The following is a 17,149-nucleotide window of genomic DNA, read 5'->3' as shown; positions in this document are numbered from 1 at the left end:
TGTTCGTAAATGTGTCAGACAGCATGACTAACCGGGTAGAAGAGTCTTTATGAAATAGACCTCATTCTTTGCATCTAAAACACAAACTCAGTGGGTTTCTGAACTGGAATGACAACTCCCTCTGTTCCTTTGCTCCTTCCAACCTTGCTCTGTCCCTGTTCCCATTCCAGGTCACTGTTCAGCGTACTAATGCCAAGCCTGCTTTTACCCAAAGTGCCTGTTTCGTATGCTGTCATATATACGCTGCCGGTTGGATCTCAGCCAGTGGAATTAAATGAAATGGTTTTCTGTCAGACTGAATACTAATTATGTCTTCATGCCAAAGCTAGGTCTGCATAATGACATCATTCGCAAGTAGGCTGGAGATCGAGGCTCAGAGAAAGTTTGCTCTGATATTTATGGATTCAAGCAAAGCGGTGCTATGCTGTTTGGTCTACCTGTTTTGCATTGGTTTCTTTGCTTGATAGACTTGGCTTTGAAAATGCAAGGGCTTCTCTGAGCAGTACCATGGATTAAGTGAAAGCTTCGTCGCCTAAGTCAGCCGTTCTCCCATTTAAAGGCTACAAACCCACAATTCCATTCCCCAGGGAAGCCTTAGGGAAACTAATTTTTTTGGACTGCCAGGAGCCTCACATCCTCTCCACGTCACTGACACATGCCTAGCATGATAAAGTCTCTGATTTGCTGAGGCAGGGTGGTTTACATCTGTTGGTGATTCTCAAATTTCCCCATCTTGTGCATGTCTGAACCTTGATCTCACCAGCCGATCAGAAGTAATATCCTTCATCCTTCAAAAGAGGTTTACATATCTTGTTGCATTCGTTGTGTTCAATTAGCTAAATTACTGATAATTCCATGCTACGATCATAATGAGAAGAACCTTTCCAAAGCCCTCGGTTTTCTCTCAGTTGGCATTTTAACAGATTTTCTAGAGCAGTAACTTTACCAATGGGAGCAAAAAGACAAGGAACGAACTAACGTTAAGGGAGGCCCACTGCGAACAGAAGTTTAGGTCAAGGGAAAACATATGTTATCTATTCAATTCAACATACCCATAACACAGTCTTTGAGTTTACAGAATCTTGCTAGGTATATAAAGCATAGACGAACATATGAGAGTCCTATATCCCAACATCTCATAATTATATGGAGCTGTGGAAAGAGAATCAGGCAGGTTATCAAAAGATGCCACTTTGAGGTCAATCTGTAGGTGGGTAGCCTTGGAAAACCATTTAATTCTTCTGGCCACTGAATGTTGAGAATTTAATAAATGATCACAGGTTTATACAGGCTTTAAAATTACCCTCTCCTCTCAGGCTATAGTATATTGGAATTGAAATAATTCCTTTAAATTCTAAAAAATTTACTGTTATACAAACCTAATTGCTTTCTATTGCTGTCAGAGAGTAGCCATCATCTCTGAACATTATAACAAGTTCCACTGATTTTTAGAGTGCCAGGCACAAGTTAGAAACTCAAGACACTGGTGATTTTTTTTAACTTAAATATTTGGCCTACAATTAGGAAATTCTTTTTTCCAAATGAGGGTTCCATACTGCTTATCCTCCCACAAAAGTCCCTTATGTAGCTTATATCTGTATGTAACTGAAAGGACACTTATATTCCCCATTTCCTTTATTATGTTGAAGCAGGCAAAAAGCATAGTAAACAAGCAAATGTCAACAAAGTTCAAGGCTGTGAAATATAAAGTCTGAAAACACTGAGGTCAAATCTCCAGACCAGTGCCCAGGGCAACTCAGTGGCAATCCACCACTGAGTCTTTTGTCAAAAAATTTCTTTCTTTCGTTTGCTTGTACCACTAGAGCTACAAGGCATGACTCCAGGTGACTGTCCTGGAGTTGAAAAGTCTCGAACTGTTTAAAATTCATGTTCTGATCCACGCAGGGGGCAAAGATCATCATCATCTGTCCAAGACTTTTGTAGATGTGTTGGATAATAATCCATCATGAGAGTGATCATTAGAAGATTTTTTTGTTATACCAGTCAGTATATAATGTATAGTTGATTTGGTATAAGCAAAGTTTTCTTGTACTTCAGAGTTTTAACCCCTTAATTCAAGATTTTTTTGAAAGAGGGGCCAAGATGTTGACCAGAGCTAATAAGCTTCTTAAACTTTGTGTGACGATGGTATATACAATTATGTTTTACTTTGGTGTCTGTGCCACGAAAGGAATTTTTTAAAAACTAAAATATTTTTAAGAGAGAAGTTGGCGAACAAATAAGTGAGGTCAAATGAGCAATGGTTCATTATCAAAGGCAACCTGAAGACATGACCACCACCTTCAAATACTTCAAGATCCAACAAATAGAAATATAAAGGTCAATGTAAGAAAAGTCCTCCTGATCCTTTGTGCTTATGATGGCATGAACTTTTTGAGGAAACATATTTCCCCGCCACCTTGCTCCAAAAAGAATATAAGGTGGTATTCAAGGATAAATAAAACTTTGGAAAGTTCTATGAATTAATTGCAGGCGAGAATATGTAAGAGATAGTAGGCTCCAACTGGCTTTAAGATCACATCCCAGGGCATTCTAGAAGGGACTTCCATGTAGGAGGTTGAACTAAATAATTCAGAAGAGTCACTGAATCTCAGAGTTAAAACTGTGTTACCTCTGGACCAGCTATCTTATTCAAATGCAGAAAATCTTTCTTCAATAACTTTGATCGAGATAATCACTAGATTTTATGTTTGCTGTTACCTTTCTGGGCAATACCTCCTGCGGTGGTCTGTTCTCCTGAGGGATAATCAATTGTGATAGAGTTCTTTGAGGCAAAATCCACCATTTAACTTCTCTTCACTATTCCAAGCTTTAGAGCCTCTGGAATGGCCCAGGTGAAACGTATCCTTTTTGAAAATCAGTCCTTCAGGGACTGCAGACAGCTATCATGCCTCAGTTAATCTTCTCCTGCGCAGTGGTTAAGAGTTTAGGCTTTGAACTCAAATGGAATTGGGTCTGAATCTTGTATTCATAACAAGATAGCTTTTCCACCCAGACAAGTTACTTAAATGCTCTGAGCTTCCTCAGTTGTAAATGGGAAAAGAATATCTACCTAAACATTTTATTGTAAACATTTTTTTAAATGATATATAAAAAAGGACAGTGAGGCACCTGGGTGCCTCAGTCGGTTAAGCATCCAACTCTTGATCTTGGCTCAGGTGGTGATCTCATGGTTCTGTCCTGGAGTTCATCCCCACTGGGTCTCTGCATTAACAGCAGGGGTCCTGCTTGGGATTCTCTCTCTTTCACTCTCTCTGCTCCTTACTCCCTCAAAATAAATAAATAAACAAGCATAATACTTGGTGCTTTTTATATGTTCAATAAAGTTCCTCTCACATCGTCTCTATCCCCAGATATCTGACATTTTCCTTAAATGGCCCATATTCTAAATTCTTTATTAACATGTCACAAACTGTCACTCTAATTCTAAATTATAAAGGACATCAAAATTTTTTATAGATGAGATATAGACATTTATAGCAGTGGCTTTCAAACCTATGTGATTCAACACCTCTTTGTATTAAATATTTTGTAAAACTCTCTTCACAATCCTTGAAATGTATTAGTAGAAAATTAATCTACCTGTAAAAAAATTTTTTAAATAATTAATATTTGAATATATCTGGATTCAGCGCCCTCAAGCCCTGAACCACAGACCTGACCATTGTAGCTGCTACAGCCGCAACATGGCCAAGTGGCCCATGGTTGAGTGTGGCTAAGTGCCGAGCGGCAGCAAGGTTTGAACTTGGAGTTGGCCTGAAGCCTGTGAAGCCCTGAGGATGGCTGTGGCCACACCAGAGGCGATGAGATGTGTGTGCACATCTGAACCCTGTAGACACTGTCACCTCTGACTCCTTTAGCCCAAAGCACCTCATCTCTGACCCCCCAGCACAGGAAAGTAGCATAGACAGGAGGAACAAAGCTTTGCTGAGGCCAAGGTGCAGTGAACCTGCAGGCTGACCTCGCTCTTGGCATTCACACCAAATCTGGGGAGAACCAACCCAATGCCAGCATGATGCTAAACATCTCAAGGCACAACTGGCAATCCTTGAACCCAAAGCCACCATTTCAGCTCTTCTACAACTAAGACCATGCTTCTGTGAGGCAGGTCCCCGACGGTGCTACTCCCAGAAGAGCATGGAGAGCCTGGAACCCAATGGGGGGGGGGGGTATCCCCCCGTCCTTCTCTTTCCCCTGGCAAGTCCAGCAGCAGCACTGACCAACTCAGACACGTCTGTAACAACAGGGACTTGGCTTATAGCTCCTCCTTCTCCCAGTTCTACAGTTCTCCAGGCTCCCTAAAAACTCCCTTCATAGAGGAATATTTGCTTACTGCGCTAGAGAAGAGTCCAGAAAATAGCCCTCTGGTGTAGCCCAAGCAGAATTACACCCAGAAGGCCCAACCTTTCCAACCTCTGCCGCTGATGGGCATCCACCTGGTACCCTCCCTGGAGGCACACTTTGCCCAGGTGCCCCAGCCTCCCACGAGTAGTAACAGCAGCACACTCCACCTTGCATTGGCCAAGCAAAGTGGACATACAGTTCCTTGGGAAGCTTGTGACAAGATGGCCGCCCTTGATGAGAACGGAAACCAAAATACATCTAGAAGGCCTGAGTTTGCCTTCGATGAGCCCCTAGAATATGACTCAATGTCCTCAGTAGAGAGGAAACCTGAAACTTTAGCCAAATGTATCTCCCACAAAGTCTACTTCTCTTCCCTACCTGAAAACGAAGATAATACCTCTCTAAAGAGACATCCCACACCTCTCCAACGTAACAGCTCAGATTTCAGTGAGAGAAAGGGCACCCAGGGCAAGACATCATATAGCAATTCCCACAGCCTCAAACCCCCTCAAGCAAGTGGGTGAAGATAAGGGATCTTCCAGGATCTCAGGGCCTTGGGAGGACGATCTCCACAAAGACCACAATGAAGGCTAGAGAGAGAAGGCCTAGTCCAGAGCCTGTCGAGCAACTGTGGCGGGACCAAGGCAGCCTTTTCCTCTCTCCACAACATTCCTGGAAGTCTAAGGAGCAAAACAGACTGGGGCTAGGAGGGGGAGCCCAGGAGGGCTACCCTGGAGGGCCTGCCCACCTGTCCAGCCAACGCCCAGGCAGAGGACTCTGGAAGGAAAGCTGTGACTGATCACAGGAGCCTGGTGGACAGACCAGTTTCCTATCCAAGGTTTGAGGGGAGAACCCGCACCTTGGTCACTTTCCTACCATCCAGACCCCAGGTAGAGGAGCCACCCTGCCTGCCACACCAGCACACATCCACTCTGGGCGGGAGCAGGCTCTGCGGGGCTATCCGTGCAGGGGACACCATGCTGGGGGCTGGAGGTTTCCAAGATGGAGCAGCAGAAGCAAGGAAGCCGGGACCCCCGAGGGTGGGCAGCTTCCATTACAGCCACAACCACAGGCCCAACAGGGCCCTCCCAACTCCCAATACCTTGGGAGGTGACTTCAAGGACACAAATACCAATATCTGGTTTTCTGAATTCCCTGAAGCCCTAGACAGTGGGGAGCAGCCATTTAAAAGGGGGGAGCCAAGGGGCACCTGGGTGGCTCAGTCGGTTAAGCCTGAAACTTTAGCTCAGGTCCTGAGCTCATGGTTCCTGAGCTTGAGCCCCGCAGCGGGGTCCGTGAAAACAGCTGGGAGCCTGAAGCTTGCTTCGGATTCTGTGACTCCCTCTCTCTCTCTGCCCCTTCCCCTGCTCACGCTCTGTCTCTCAAAAATAAATAAACATTGAAAAATAAACTTTTAATAAAAAAAAAAAAAAAGAGGGCGGGAACCAAAGCTGGAAGAGGGTTCCTGACAGCCACAGGATGAACAGCTGAAGAGGGGTGTGGACAGGGGCCTGGCCCGCCACCCCCCACCCGGGCCCCGAGGACACTCACCAGCTCCGCAGCCTGGGCACCCTCGGGCTCTGAAGCCAGGACGAGGAGGCCCTGTGGCAGGACTACAGGCCCTCCACCCAAGTCGCCCACGCTGACGAGAACAGCCCAGGGGTGGCGGGGGGGTGGGGGGCACACAGTCCTGTGTTCTCGAGGCCACCTACTTTGGAAAGGCGACCTCGAGCAGGGGAGCTGGTGTTTGTCTCCCTGCAGACCCTGCGGGAACTGTACCACGTGACCCCAGGGGAGGGTGACCCCGCCCCTCTGCACCCCTCCCCCCAGTTCGCACCCCCCCCCCTCCCTGCTCCCACCCCCTAGGGTCCTCGCTGAGCCTGCCCTCGGTCCCCCTGCCTGACCCCCAGCAGCTCCTACTGGAAGCCTGAGAACATGACCGAGGTGGGGGGCTCAGGGGAGGCTGAGCCGGAGCCCCTGGGCGCGCAGAGGAAGGGGCTGTGTTTCCCAGGGAGCGCCACGACCCTCCAGGACCCGTGGGAATGCCTGGTGTTCCATATCCTGGCCAAGTACCTTCCTTTCTCTTTCTTTCTTTCTCTTTTCTTTCTTTCTTTCTTTCTTTTTTTTTTTTTTTTTAACGTTTATTCATTTTTGAGAGACAGAGCGTGAGTAGGCAAGGGGCAGAGAGAGCGGGAGACGCAGAATCCGAAGCAGGCTCCAGGCTCTGAGCTGTCAGCACAGAGCCCAGGGTGCTGGAACTCACACACCGTGAGATCATGACCTGAGCTTAACCGACTGAGCCACGCACCCAGGCGCCCCTGACCAACTGCCTTTCTGAAGAGCAACTCTGATGACCAGCGTTTTGTGAAAACAAGTCAACCCTCCTCCCTAAGCAGCAAAAGCTGGGCAACAAGATCACAGGAGGCCCGGAGCAAGGCACGGGTCCGCTGGAGGTTCTTGCCTTGTATTTTCATTCCTCAGGCCTGGACTCTGGCTCTGCCCCCCAACTTTGCCAGTGAAATGACTCCTGGTGTGTGTGTGGGGGGGGGGGGGGGGTGTACTTTCAGTGACACTTTCCCAACATTAACTTCCTCTCCACTTTAACCTCTTCTGAAATACCCAACCAAAAGATTGCCCTTGATTTCAATACAATTTTAGCCGAAAAAGGATTCAATGTAAACCGCAGTTTAAACTGTATTAGTGGGGTTCCTCTGGATAAAAGGAAACAACTGTATCCTGTAAAAAGCCAATGTTTTCCTTCTCACTCTTCATGACTGATCTTTGAGAGCTTGAATGCTGTCGGGAAAGTACCCCTTTCTATTATTACTTTGTACTAGAAAGGGAATTCATGAAATCATGAGAACTGATTGGAGGGTGTTTGATGTGTTTCAGTTTTTGTTTAATTTATTTATTTATTTTTCATTTTTAAAAAGCTGAAGCAACATAAATCAGTGTGTGTCACCTTCAGGAATGTAGGCATAATGGTGTTCCTTACTTGTGGGCAGTGCCCCCTGAGGACAAGTAAAAATAGTCCTCATGAAGGGTCTGCAAAGCCTTAAAGACTTAAAAAGTGACATACATATAAAAGAAAACTGTAAAGCTTTGAACACTGTTGTTATTTAAGTTTTTAAAAATGAAAAAGACCATTATGTCTGTATGCTAACCATGTATCTTACTCTATTTTGTGACGGACGTAGCCAACGATCTCTGAGTTTTGTATTTGGGGAAAACATTAATGAGATGAAGCACGCTAAAGATAGTAAAAAAAGTTAATGTAATATCCTAAGTGTAATATAAAGGAGACATTTTTGAAGAGTCGCATATAACAAAATAATGTGTATTTCAGTATGCAAAAGGCTAACAAAAAATGGCAGACATAACGAAGAAAAGAGATGATTGCACCTGTACATAAATAAAATCTGCATTGATGCACCAACCTCAAATGCTAGCTGATACAGGAGTGAATAGTATGGCTACTAGGGACATAATTTTGTGAACTTGTAAATAGCTCCTAGTAAAGTTCCGATCAAAAACCAAAGTATAAGCTTCCCTTTTTATACCTAGTAATTATACACCTGGAAAATTAATACTCTGTAGTAATATATTAAGATTTTATGTTACAAGTAGTTAGGTTTTAAGCTTAGGTGATTATAAGCAATGTTTGCCTATAATAATACCCTGTAGGACGTTTGAAGGTCAAAAATGACAAAGGAAAATTCTTTGAACATGACCTGGTTCATGTACTGTAGGATGTGTAGCATTGCTGGATAGATGCTCACTATTGCCAAAAGGTCTGGAATGATTTAAAAAAATTACATCTGCAAATTTCCAAAACACCTCTACTGCAAATCCCTGTTTGAAGGGTTCTAGATCTATCTGTGCTCCTAATCTTTATCTGAGCCATTTTTTTAGGAGCAACTATAGTATCATTTTGGTGACATATCTGGCAGGTTGTGGATTTTCAACTACTTCTTTGAGAACTGTCCTCAATTTTTTACCCTTTAAACTAAGCCCTATCTGTCATATTGAGGTAAGTGACACTAAAACTAAATTGTGTCTTACATTTGTTTTTGCTGAATTTCATTTTCTTTATTTCAGTCCATCTTTTCAGTCTATCATTGTGAATCTTGGTTCTGACATATCGTATTATCTCATCTTGGTTTTCATCACCTGCAAATTAGATAAGCATTTCTCATCTGCCTCCATCCAAGCTGCTACTAAAAATGAAGAAAGAGAAACAATGACAGAGATGTTAGAACTTGGCTAGAAACTTTCACATCTTGACATAGCTCCTTATACATTACCTTTGTATTCGTAAGGATACAGCCAAAAGGGACCCATGAGAAATGTGGTCAATAGCCTTACTACAACTAGGATAAACTACATCCATGGTATTTCTCTTATATGTGAAATTAATATTACCATCCACATCTAATTTTAGGGCAAAATGCTCAATAGACTTATTTTGGTCTTTAGTGGCCCCAATTTCCTTTTCTAAATTATTTCACAGGCTTAATTTTAATAACTTTAAGAACTCTGACATAAATATACACAGTCTTAAAATATTACTGCAGGAGTTTGGCTACTATAGACTCTGTTATCTCCATGGTCTAATGCAATAGAAGCCTATATCTTTCTCAAGCTTTAACCTGCAGGGCAGGTAGAGGGCTCTGTTTCACTAAATGGTTCATATAACCAAGACCAATCAGGTCATCTTTGGTCCATAGTTCCCAAGCTTACCCTGAATTTTTACCTATATCCAATAAAACAAAGGAAAAGCCAGCAGAATGTCATGTAGGAAGAGTATATAATAAGTTAAGTCAGGGAGCGGCATACATCATTTCTTTCCATACATTTACACACAACTCACTAGCTAGAACTCACATGGTCACACCTAACTCTAAAGAAATCTAGAAAATATCATCTTGCTGCCTGCCTAGAGGAAAAGCAAATGGATTTTTGGTAAACTAATAGTAGTCTGTGCCAATACCATTCTGAGACCTGTGCGAGAGGTGCTCCTGCTCTGTGCCCCCACGCTTCAGGCATCCCCATGTTTCAGAATGCCTTCCCACAATGTTCTAAGTCATCACCAGCCTATGCCTGGAACTCATCAGGGCCAGCACTGTTCTCTGGGCAGTGTACCTAGAGTCTAGACCTGGTCCCATACGAGTTTCTATCACTGGAAGCATCAAACTCAAAATTTTCTAACTCCCGGTAGCTCAAACCTGCCATGGCTAGTAATACTCTCCAGCTGGGGTGCCCTGAGTCAATACCAGGGGCTATGTGGGCCACAGTCTCTGCTTTTCCACTTCAGATATTTGACCCTCTAAACAGACAGTGGGGTTGGCTAGACACTCCAATGAGACGGGGCCACTATGCACAATGTGCATAGTGCTGGCACATTGGTTTGGGATGACTTTTATCCAAGACAGAACATAGGACAAGCTTAGAACTCTGAGTTAGCAATGGTCCGCTGTCAGCCGTTGGGAATGAGTCTCATGGGTAGGACCCTGCATGGACCCCTTACCCTTCTGTGTTGGACCATGGTTGTGCCTCAGGTGTGTAGCACCCAAGGGTAACGGGGATGGCAGCAGCCAATATTTATTCTTAGGATTCCCACCATCAGTCCCCAGGGAGGTCACCCACTTTCTTCACAAGTTCTGCATCATGTTCCAGGCAGTGCCTCAGGAATGGCTGCACCTAATTCCTCTGAAGGTGATGAGACGGTACCTCCATAATGCCCAAGGGACCTTCTGATTAATGTCCTCTGGACTCCAACCAATGTGGCATGGTTGTGCTTTCCTCAGCCAAGCTTATACCATCCTCAATGAGGGATGGATCTTCCTTACATGAATGGATCCATGCTTGTTCTGAACACTGGGTCCTTGCCTCTCTTCTCTACCGGTGGCAGTGTGTAGAAGGTATGGACAACATGAAACGAGATCACATTCTAAGAATGTAGTGATTGCGGCCTAAAGAGTTCAACAGATGGAGTTGGAAATGTGTTGTTTTATGTTCTCAAATCATAAAGTTACTATGACCAGATAAAGAATTACTGTTTACACTTTCCTTTGTTCTCTAGATAATGTTGGCTTTTGTGGTTATCATCAGAGAAGCAAAGTTAACAACTTTTGAGTCATTGGGAACCAGTATTCATGGAGCGCACAATGAAGATGCTGTATCCTGGATAATAATGTGACCAGCATTAAACAAATGGTTATGAGGAAACTGCAGAAGCAAAAAGATCCATACTGTTCTTCATATGAATAGAATTCTAAGAGCCATGGTATTTGAGTATTAACAGCATTACAGCCTTTTACTCGGTAGGAGACAGGAAATAGCCAGGAATGTTGCATTTGACCCATCGATCAATTTGGGGAGTATTTTCATTTGAACAGTTTTAATTCTTCAGATCCAGGACTATGGGATGTTTTTCTGTCTGTGTCAATCTTCTATAATTTCTTTCAATGACATTTTGTAGTTTCCCGTGCATGCCTTGTGTTTAAGCAGTTTCCGAAGTATTTTATTTTTGGATGCCCTTTAAAGTAATTGCTTTCCCAATTTCATTTTCCTATTGTTCAGTGCTCATGTACAGAAATGCCACTGATACTTGTGTATTGATTTTGTGTTCTGTGCCCTTGCTGAACTTGATTATTGCATGTTTAATATATGTTGAGATTTGTTTTCAGTGCTCCAAGAGGCAGTTTATAACTCTGCATTAGCCTTTACCTCCTGCTTGTACAGAGTCTCAAGGTCAGCCAGAGGTGAGAGCTTGGGGCCTTCTCAGGTCTTTCCTGGACATGTGCATAGCTTTGCACATGCTCTCAGTTCTGCATATGTGTGTGGCCTTTTACATTCCCAGGAATATATTAGAGCTTCTCAAAGCTGCTGAGGGATGTCTGATTCCCCAGGTTGCTTTTCCTTTTAAGGTTTTCTGTCTGGTCAGGCTTTCCTTAACCCCAACTGGTAGGTAATGCCGCCTAAAGCAGCTGCAAGTTAAACATTTGCTAATGATTTGTTTGTTTTTTGTTTGTTTGTTTTTGTAAAAGGCCCTGTAGGTAGTTCACTTCCAGTGAGCTCCAAGTCAGGTGAAATAAAAACACACTCTGAGAATGAAGCTTTTCCAGAAGGGTCAAATGTGGCAAATCAGTGGGAATGGGCTTTTGGGGTGCTCCAAACTCATTCTTCCCCATCCTGTGGGTGCCAGTCTGTCTGCTTTCCCAGCTACCATGGTTGGTTTTTTAAAGCTACTATGGAGCTGGGGAGAAGGGTTGGGATTAGAACAAGTTAAAAAGCCACAAGACTGTCTGTTCTTACCAAGATTCCACTGTTTGTCTTGAGTAAAACATTACTCATTTTGTTGCACGTTGTTCGAGAATTCTGAAACTGCTGATTTTAACAGATTTTGCCAATGTTCTTGTTCTTATAGGGAGGAGCAGATTTTCAGAATACCATACTCCACCATTCTGGAAGTGAGATATCCACACCTACAATGCTTAGAAAAAAGTGAGATGCGCACAAAAATGCAGACAGTGTGAATTCACTTATATAATGTTCAAAATCAGGCACAACTAATTATGATATTAGAACTCAGAATAATGATTATCCTTTGGGGAGAAGCACGAGGAAAAGAACCCAAGGAGGACTTCTAATGTTCAGTTTGATGATCTGGGTGCTGGTTATGTCCGTTTATAACATCCATTACCTGTATATGTATGATTTGGGCATTTTTCTGTATGTATGTCACCCTTCAATAATTCCATAAACACAATCAAGAAATTAGGGATATGTTTTTGTATACTAGCTGTATAAGTAAGAGTCCTGTTGATAGCTCCAGTGATATTTGAGAATGTTCTAGTGCTTAGGTTGTTAGGTGGTTCATGCATGTTCTTTCAATCATGCATCAGATTGTACATGCATATTATGAATATTCTTTCATGTGGATCTAATATTCCATAATAAAATGTATTTAAAATATTCTCAGTGTTGTCCAAATCCTTCAATAGACTTTGACGTTTAGGGACGTAACTGCTTTCCATCCTTATTTGAATATTTAGAGTACTTGTGATATTTCATTTCATGATGTTGTAATTAGAATGCACACAAATAAATCCTTGAGTATACATCTGATTTCCTTAGGATATATGCCAAAAGTGGATTCAAGGGGTCAGAGTATGTGAACATTATACACACATTTAGTATATAAAATCAGGTATCTGTTGGGAACATTTTACAAGTTAACTCTTTACTCTCCTCAGAAACAGAAGAGAAATTTCATTTTCCTGCCTCTTTTCAAACACGGAGATGAATACATACACACATATATATCAGTATACTTATACACTAATATTTAGATATTTATTAGGTAGAATTTAATTGCAAGTTTGCCGTATGTTAAGGGAAGGGTGTTATCTCATTTTATCTTATCTTTTCTTGAATAACAGCTATATTGAATATTTTTCCCTAAGCTTTTTTGTTTTATTTTTTTATTGGCTATTTTGGTTTCTGACCCTTATTTATTATTTTATGTACATTTGGGTGTTTCCTATTTTTCTTATTGGTTTGTAAGATCACTGAGAATTTTTAATTGTTTTCTAAAGTCTATGAACCATATTTGATTAAGCCTGATCTTTAATTTTCTTTGATACATTAACCTCAAATATTGCTTGAGCATATTTGCTAAGGTTTCAACCACTTCCATTTCACCAAGGATCTTTTTACCGATGCTCGGAATGCTGTACAGAGTAGTTTTCTCATTTTCTTTCCTTTTTCAAAATAAAATTTTCAGCTTCAATGCCGTCAGAGGTAATGGAGCTCTCACAGTGTTCTGTATGTTGTGGCCCCTTTTGGGTTCTCAAAACTGCCTTGCAAGAAGATGCCAAGGAATGAAAACATAACTTTATGTGTTCCTGCAGCTCCCCCCACCCTACCCCCCACCTTTCTCCAACAGTTGTAGTATCAACATCTAAATCTGTCTTGGAGACCATCAGAGACAATCCCGTCAAGCCTTCTGTCCCTGTTTGTATCAGTCACCACGGAAAATATGGGCCCCCCAGATTCTCTCATCTAAACATTGTCCTGCCTATATGGCTTACTAAATCTTGAATTGACCCAATCTCATATGCCACCCGAAACCTCAAAGTGAGACAGTGTGTCTTCTAGACCACACGATCAGTCACCCGAAAAATCCACTGTGTCCCTATCCTCATCTGTGAAAATTTCCCAAAGCATGACTTCTCCTGGGGATAATTCTTTTCACGTAGTTCTTTCAAGAGTTGTACATAGATCACTGTCCCTCATTTCTCCCTAAAACCCATGGGTGTAGGGATTAGCTTCCTAATTCATTTTATTAAAGGGATACCCATTTGCCCTGTCAATCAGTTATGTTTTCTCCCAGTTTCTTCTCACATGTAATCAGTGACCAAATGCTATAGACTCTGCATCCTTAAGACTTTGATTTTTCTTTTCTTAATTATCCAGTTCAGTAACTTTTCACTTCTTTCCTGGGACATTGTAATATAGATCAACATGGTTCCAATTTTTTCACTTGAAAAATGTGATCCACTTCTTGTCAGTTATTGTTTTATTTTTTTTTTAATTTTTTTTAATGTTTATTTATTTTTGAGACAGAGAGAGACAAAGCATGAACGGGGGAGGGGCAGAGAGAGAGGGAGACACAGAATCAGAAGCAGGCTCCAGGCTGGGCCATCAGCCCAGAGCCCGACGCGGGACTCGAACTCACGGACCGCGAGATCGTGACCTGAGCTGAAGTCGGACGCTTAACCGACTGAGCCACCCAGGCGCCCCGTCAGTTATTGTTTTAAAACATAGATTTTTTTTTTTAATTTTTTTTTTCAACTTTTTTTATTTATTTTTGGGACAGAGAGAGAGAGAGCATGAACGGGGGAGGGGCAGAGAGAGAGGGAGACACAGAATCGGAAGCAGGCTCCAGGCTCTGAGCCATCAGCCCAGAGCCTGACGCGGGGCTCGAACTCCCGGACGGAGAGATGGTGACCTGGCTGAAGTCGGACGCTTAACCGACTGCGCCACCCAGGCGCCCCAAAAACATAGATTTTATCAAGCCGCTGACATAAAACTCAAATATAATAATTGTGTACCTAAGTATACTTAATATGTACTTGATGCCTTAAGCTCTTTTTTTTTATGTTTTATTTATTTATTTTCATAGAGAGACAGAGTGTGAATGGAGGAGGGACAGAGAGAGAGAGAGAGAGAGAGAGAGAGAGAGACAGAATCTGATGCAGGCTCCAGGCTCTGAGCCATCAGCATAGAGCCTGATGCAGGGCTCAAACCCAAAGACTGTGAGATCATGACCTGAGCCAAAGTCGGACGCTCAGCCAACTGAGCCACCCAGGTGTCCCTCGATGCCATATACTCTTATATATACTCTATGCCAGTATTAGATAAACACCTCACACGTGATATCTAAGGTATCCTTGAGCAAATCTTTGAGGAAATAGTATTATCATCAAGAGAGACATTAATGAACTTCCCTCCAATATAGTTTGTGAAGGACAGAAGTGACAGGTGCAATTTAAACTCTGATCTGCATCCAGAGATCAACAAAGACTACCAGACATACTTTTCAAAAAAAATGTTTTAATGTTTATCTATTTTTGAGAGAGAGAGAGACAGGGCATGAGCAGGGGAGGGGCAGAGAGAGAGAGGAAGGCACAGAATCCAAAGCAAACTCTGGGCTCTGAGCTGTCAGCACAGATCATAACCTGAGTCAAGGTTGGACACACAACCAACTGAGCCACCTAGGCGCCCCTACTGAACACACTTTAAAAAAAAAAAAACCTTTCATTGACTCTCTGCTGAAATCTAAATTCCTAAATCGGGCACTCAATTTCAATCATCAGATGAATACCACTTATCCTTTTCAAGCTCATGTTTCTCTTTGCAACCTTCATCCTTTCTGTAATAAGAGCTCATATAAGTACAACAGGTGCATAATATTTCTTTAGGGTTTCGCTTCTCTATCAGTGGCGTTTATGTAGAGCAAATAATCTCTGTGAACACAATCAAATCTAACATTATGTGATTCTATAGTACTTTCCATCTCAAACTAGAAACAGCAAACAAGCCTGGCCATTCTTTCTTTTGGTTAATATTTTACCCTCCACCCAGAAATTGTATCTTGCTAACCCTACTTGTCCACATCTTTCACACGCTTCAAGGGCATGCCTAAGTGCCACTTTCTCCATAAAGTGCTGTGTGACCCCACAAAAATAATTATAATAAACCTATCTCTCTGCTCCTGTTATTCAGTTTGTGCTTGCATTGTAGGGCAATACGCACCACCTCACATTTTACTTAGCTTTGTGCTTTCCCATCTCATTCACCTGACAAAAAGCTCCCCCAATTAAGCAGTCTGATTTTATCTAGCTTACTCTCCAGTCTACACTGCTACGGTTATTATGTTGCAAACAGTAGTCACTCAGTAAATTTTTAATAAATGATGTGATTATCAACTCACTAGCTGAGTTCACTTTCATATGCGCTTGGCTAAATGGAAAAATAGTTTAGCACGGTGGTTAAGGGCTCGGATGGTGTGTATTTAAATCCTGACTCTGCTATCTACTTAACTTTCTGAGCCTTCTTTTCTTCATCCATAAAATGGTGATATGAACAGTATATAACTCCTAGGGTTTTTGTGAGAATTATTTGAATCAATTCATATAAAGAACTGGGAGAGTATCTGTCATGCTTTAAGCAGTCAATGACTATATTATTACATATTATAAAACAAAAATAAGGATTTTAAAAAGAGATCTAAAATAATTTTCAACAAATGCATTTCTATATGCTTTGTATGGGACTTCCTGGCAGGTGAAAAATAACAATAAACTTAATTAAGGGGTGACTTTTCTGGTCAGTATAAAGGACAGAGCAGTTTTAATCCTGGCAAGAAGCAGGATCTGGAAGCTTTTCATATTCAATCATTTTCTTTAACATGAATAAGTCGAGTGCTCCATTAGTTCTGGAGCAGAGAGTATAATAAAATCAGTTCTATAATAGGGGCATTAAGCCCTCTTACATTATAGGAAATTATTGAAAAAGGCTGCCAGGCTCTGATTTCCTTGCCAAAATATGGCTATGGATATTCAACAGTAGCATCAAGCCTAATAAAAACTTTTACTTTAAGTAGCTAGAAACCCCAATGGCAGCGTAGAATGTGGACGTCAGTCTTCAGCAAGAATAGGAATGAAAGGAAATAGACACAGGTCTGTCTTAAAGCAAGTGGATATCACTTTCTTCAGATGCTTTCATCAGGATAAAATGGAATTTCCCTCACTTGTTTTTAATTTACATTGTAACCGTACGTTTTCAAGCCAACATCAGCCGTCTATGTAAAATACTGATATTTGTATCTTTTGAATGTTGACGTGAGAGAGGGTCAACTCCATCATAGTAAATTGAGGAAAATTTAGCTTCATCATTCTTTCTGTTACCTGTCTTGAGAATTAGCTTATTTTCCTTCCATTACATCCTTTATTACCACTACATTTTTTAGAGGCACTAATTTGTCTGTCCATTATACACTGTTTCCCAATTTGCGAGGGGCAATTTTGAGTCAATCTAACACCACTAGGAAAATTCTCATGGTGGCATTTACCAGTCTTGCCTCAATTCCTTGTTAGTAGCGGTATCCTGTTTGGGGCTTATGCCACAGAGGAAAGAAAAAGGCAGATCGCTGTCCAGAGGCGGAGAAGTCTTTGTGTAATAGGGTCAGAAATCCAGAGGCACGGAACATGCATGC

The 17,149-nt window shown here is 42.0% G+C and overlaps 1 protein-coding gene across 1 annotated transcript in view; it reads left to right on the top strand.

The window, feature by feature from the left end:
• The first annotated feature begins 4,033 nt into the window (after positions 1-4,033).
• Positions 4,034-17,149, top strand: part of LOC125154000 (protein Shroom3-like) — a 70,097-nt gene continuing 56,981 nt past the window's right edge. Inside the window, 11 exon segments of the mRNA XM_047837596.1 lie at positions 4,034-4,053; positions 4,130-4,876; positions 4,878-4,948; positions 4,951-5,049; positions 5,052-5,101; positions 5,103-5,302; positions 5,304-5,394; positions 5,397-5,535; positions 8,316-8,395; positions 10,448-10,543; positions 11,795-11,871. Of these exon segments, the coding sequence (XP_047693552.1) occupies positions 4,034-4,053; positions 4,130-4,876; positions 4,878-4,948; positions 4,951-5,049; positions 5,052-5,101; positions 5,103-5,302; positions 5,304-5,394; positions 5,397-5,535; positions 8,316-8,395; positions 10,448-10,543; positions 11,795-11,871 (1,670 nt within the window).

The sequence above is a fragment of the Prionailurus viverrinus genome, chromosome A2, assembly GCF_022837055.1.
Source record: "Prionailurus viverrinus isolate Anna chromosome A2, UM_Priviv_1.0, whole genome shotgun sequence".
NCBI lineage: Eukaryota > Metazoa > Chordata > Mammalia > Carnivora > Felidae > Prionailurus > Prionailurus viverrinus.
The sequence above is the reverse complement of the archived record's forward strand: the minus strand, read 5'-3'. Positions and strand labels throughout refer to the sequence as shown.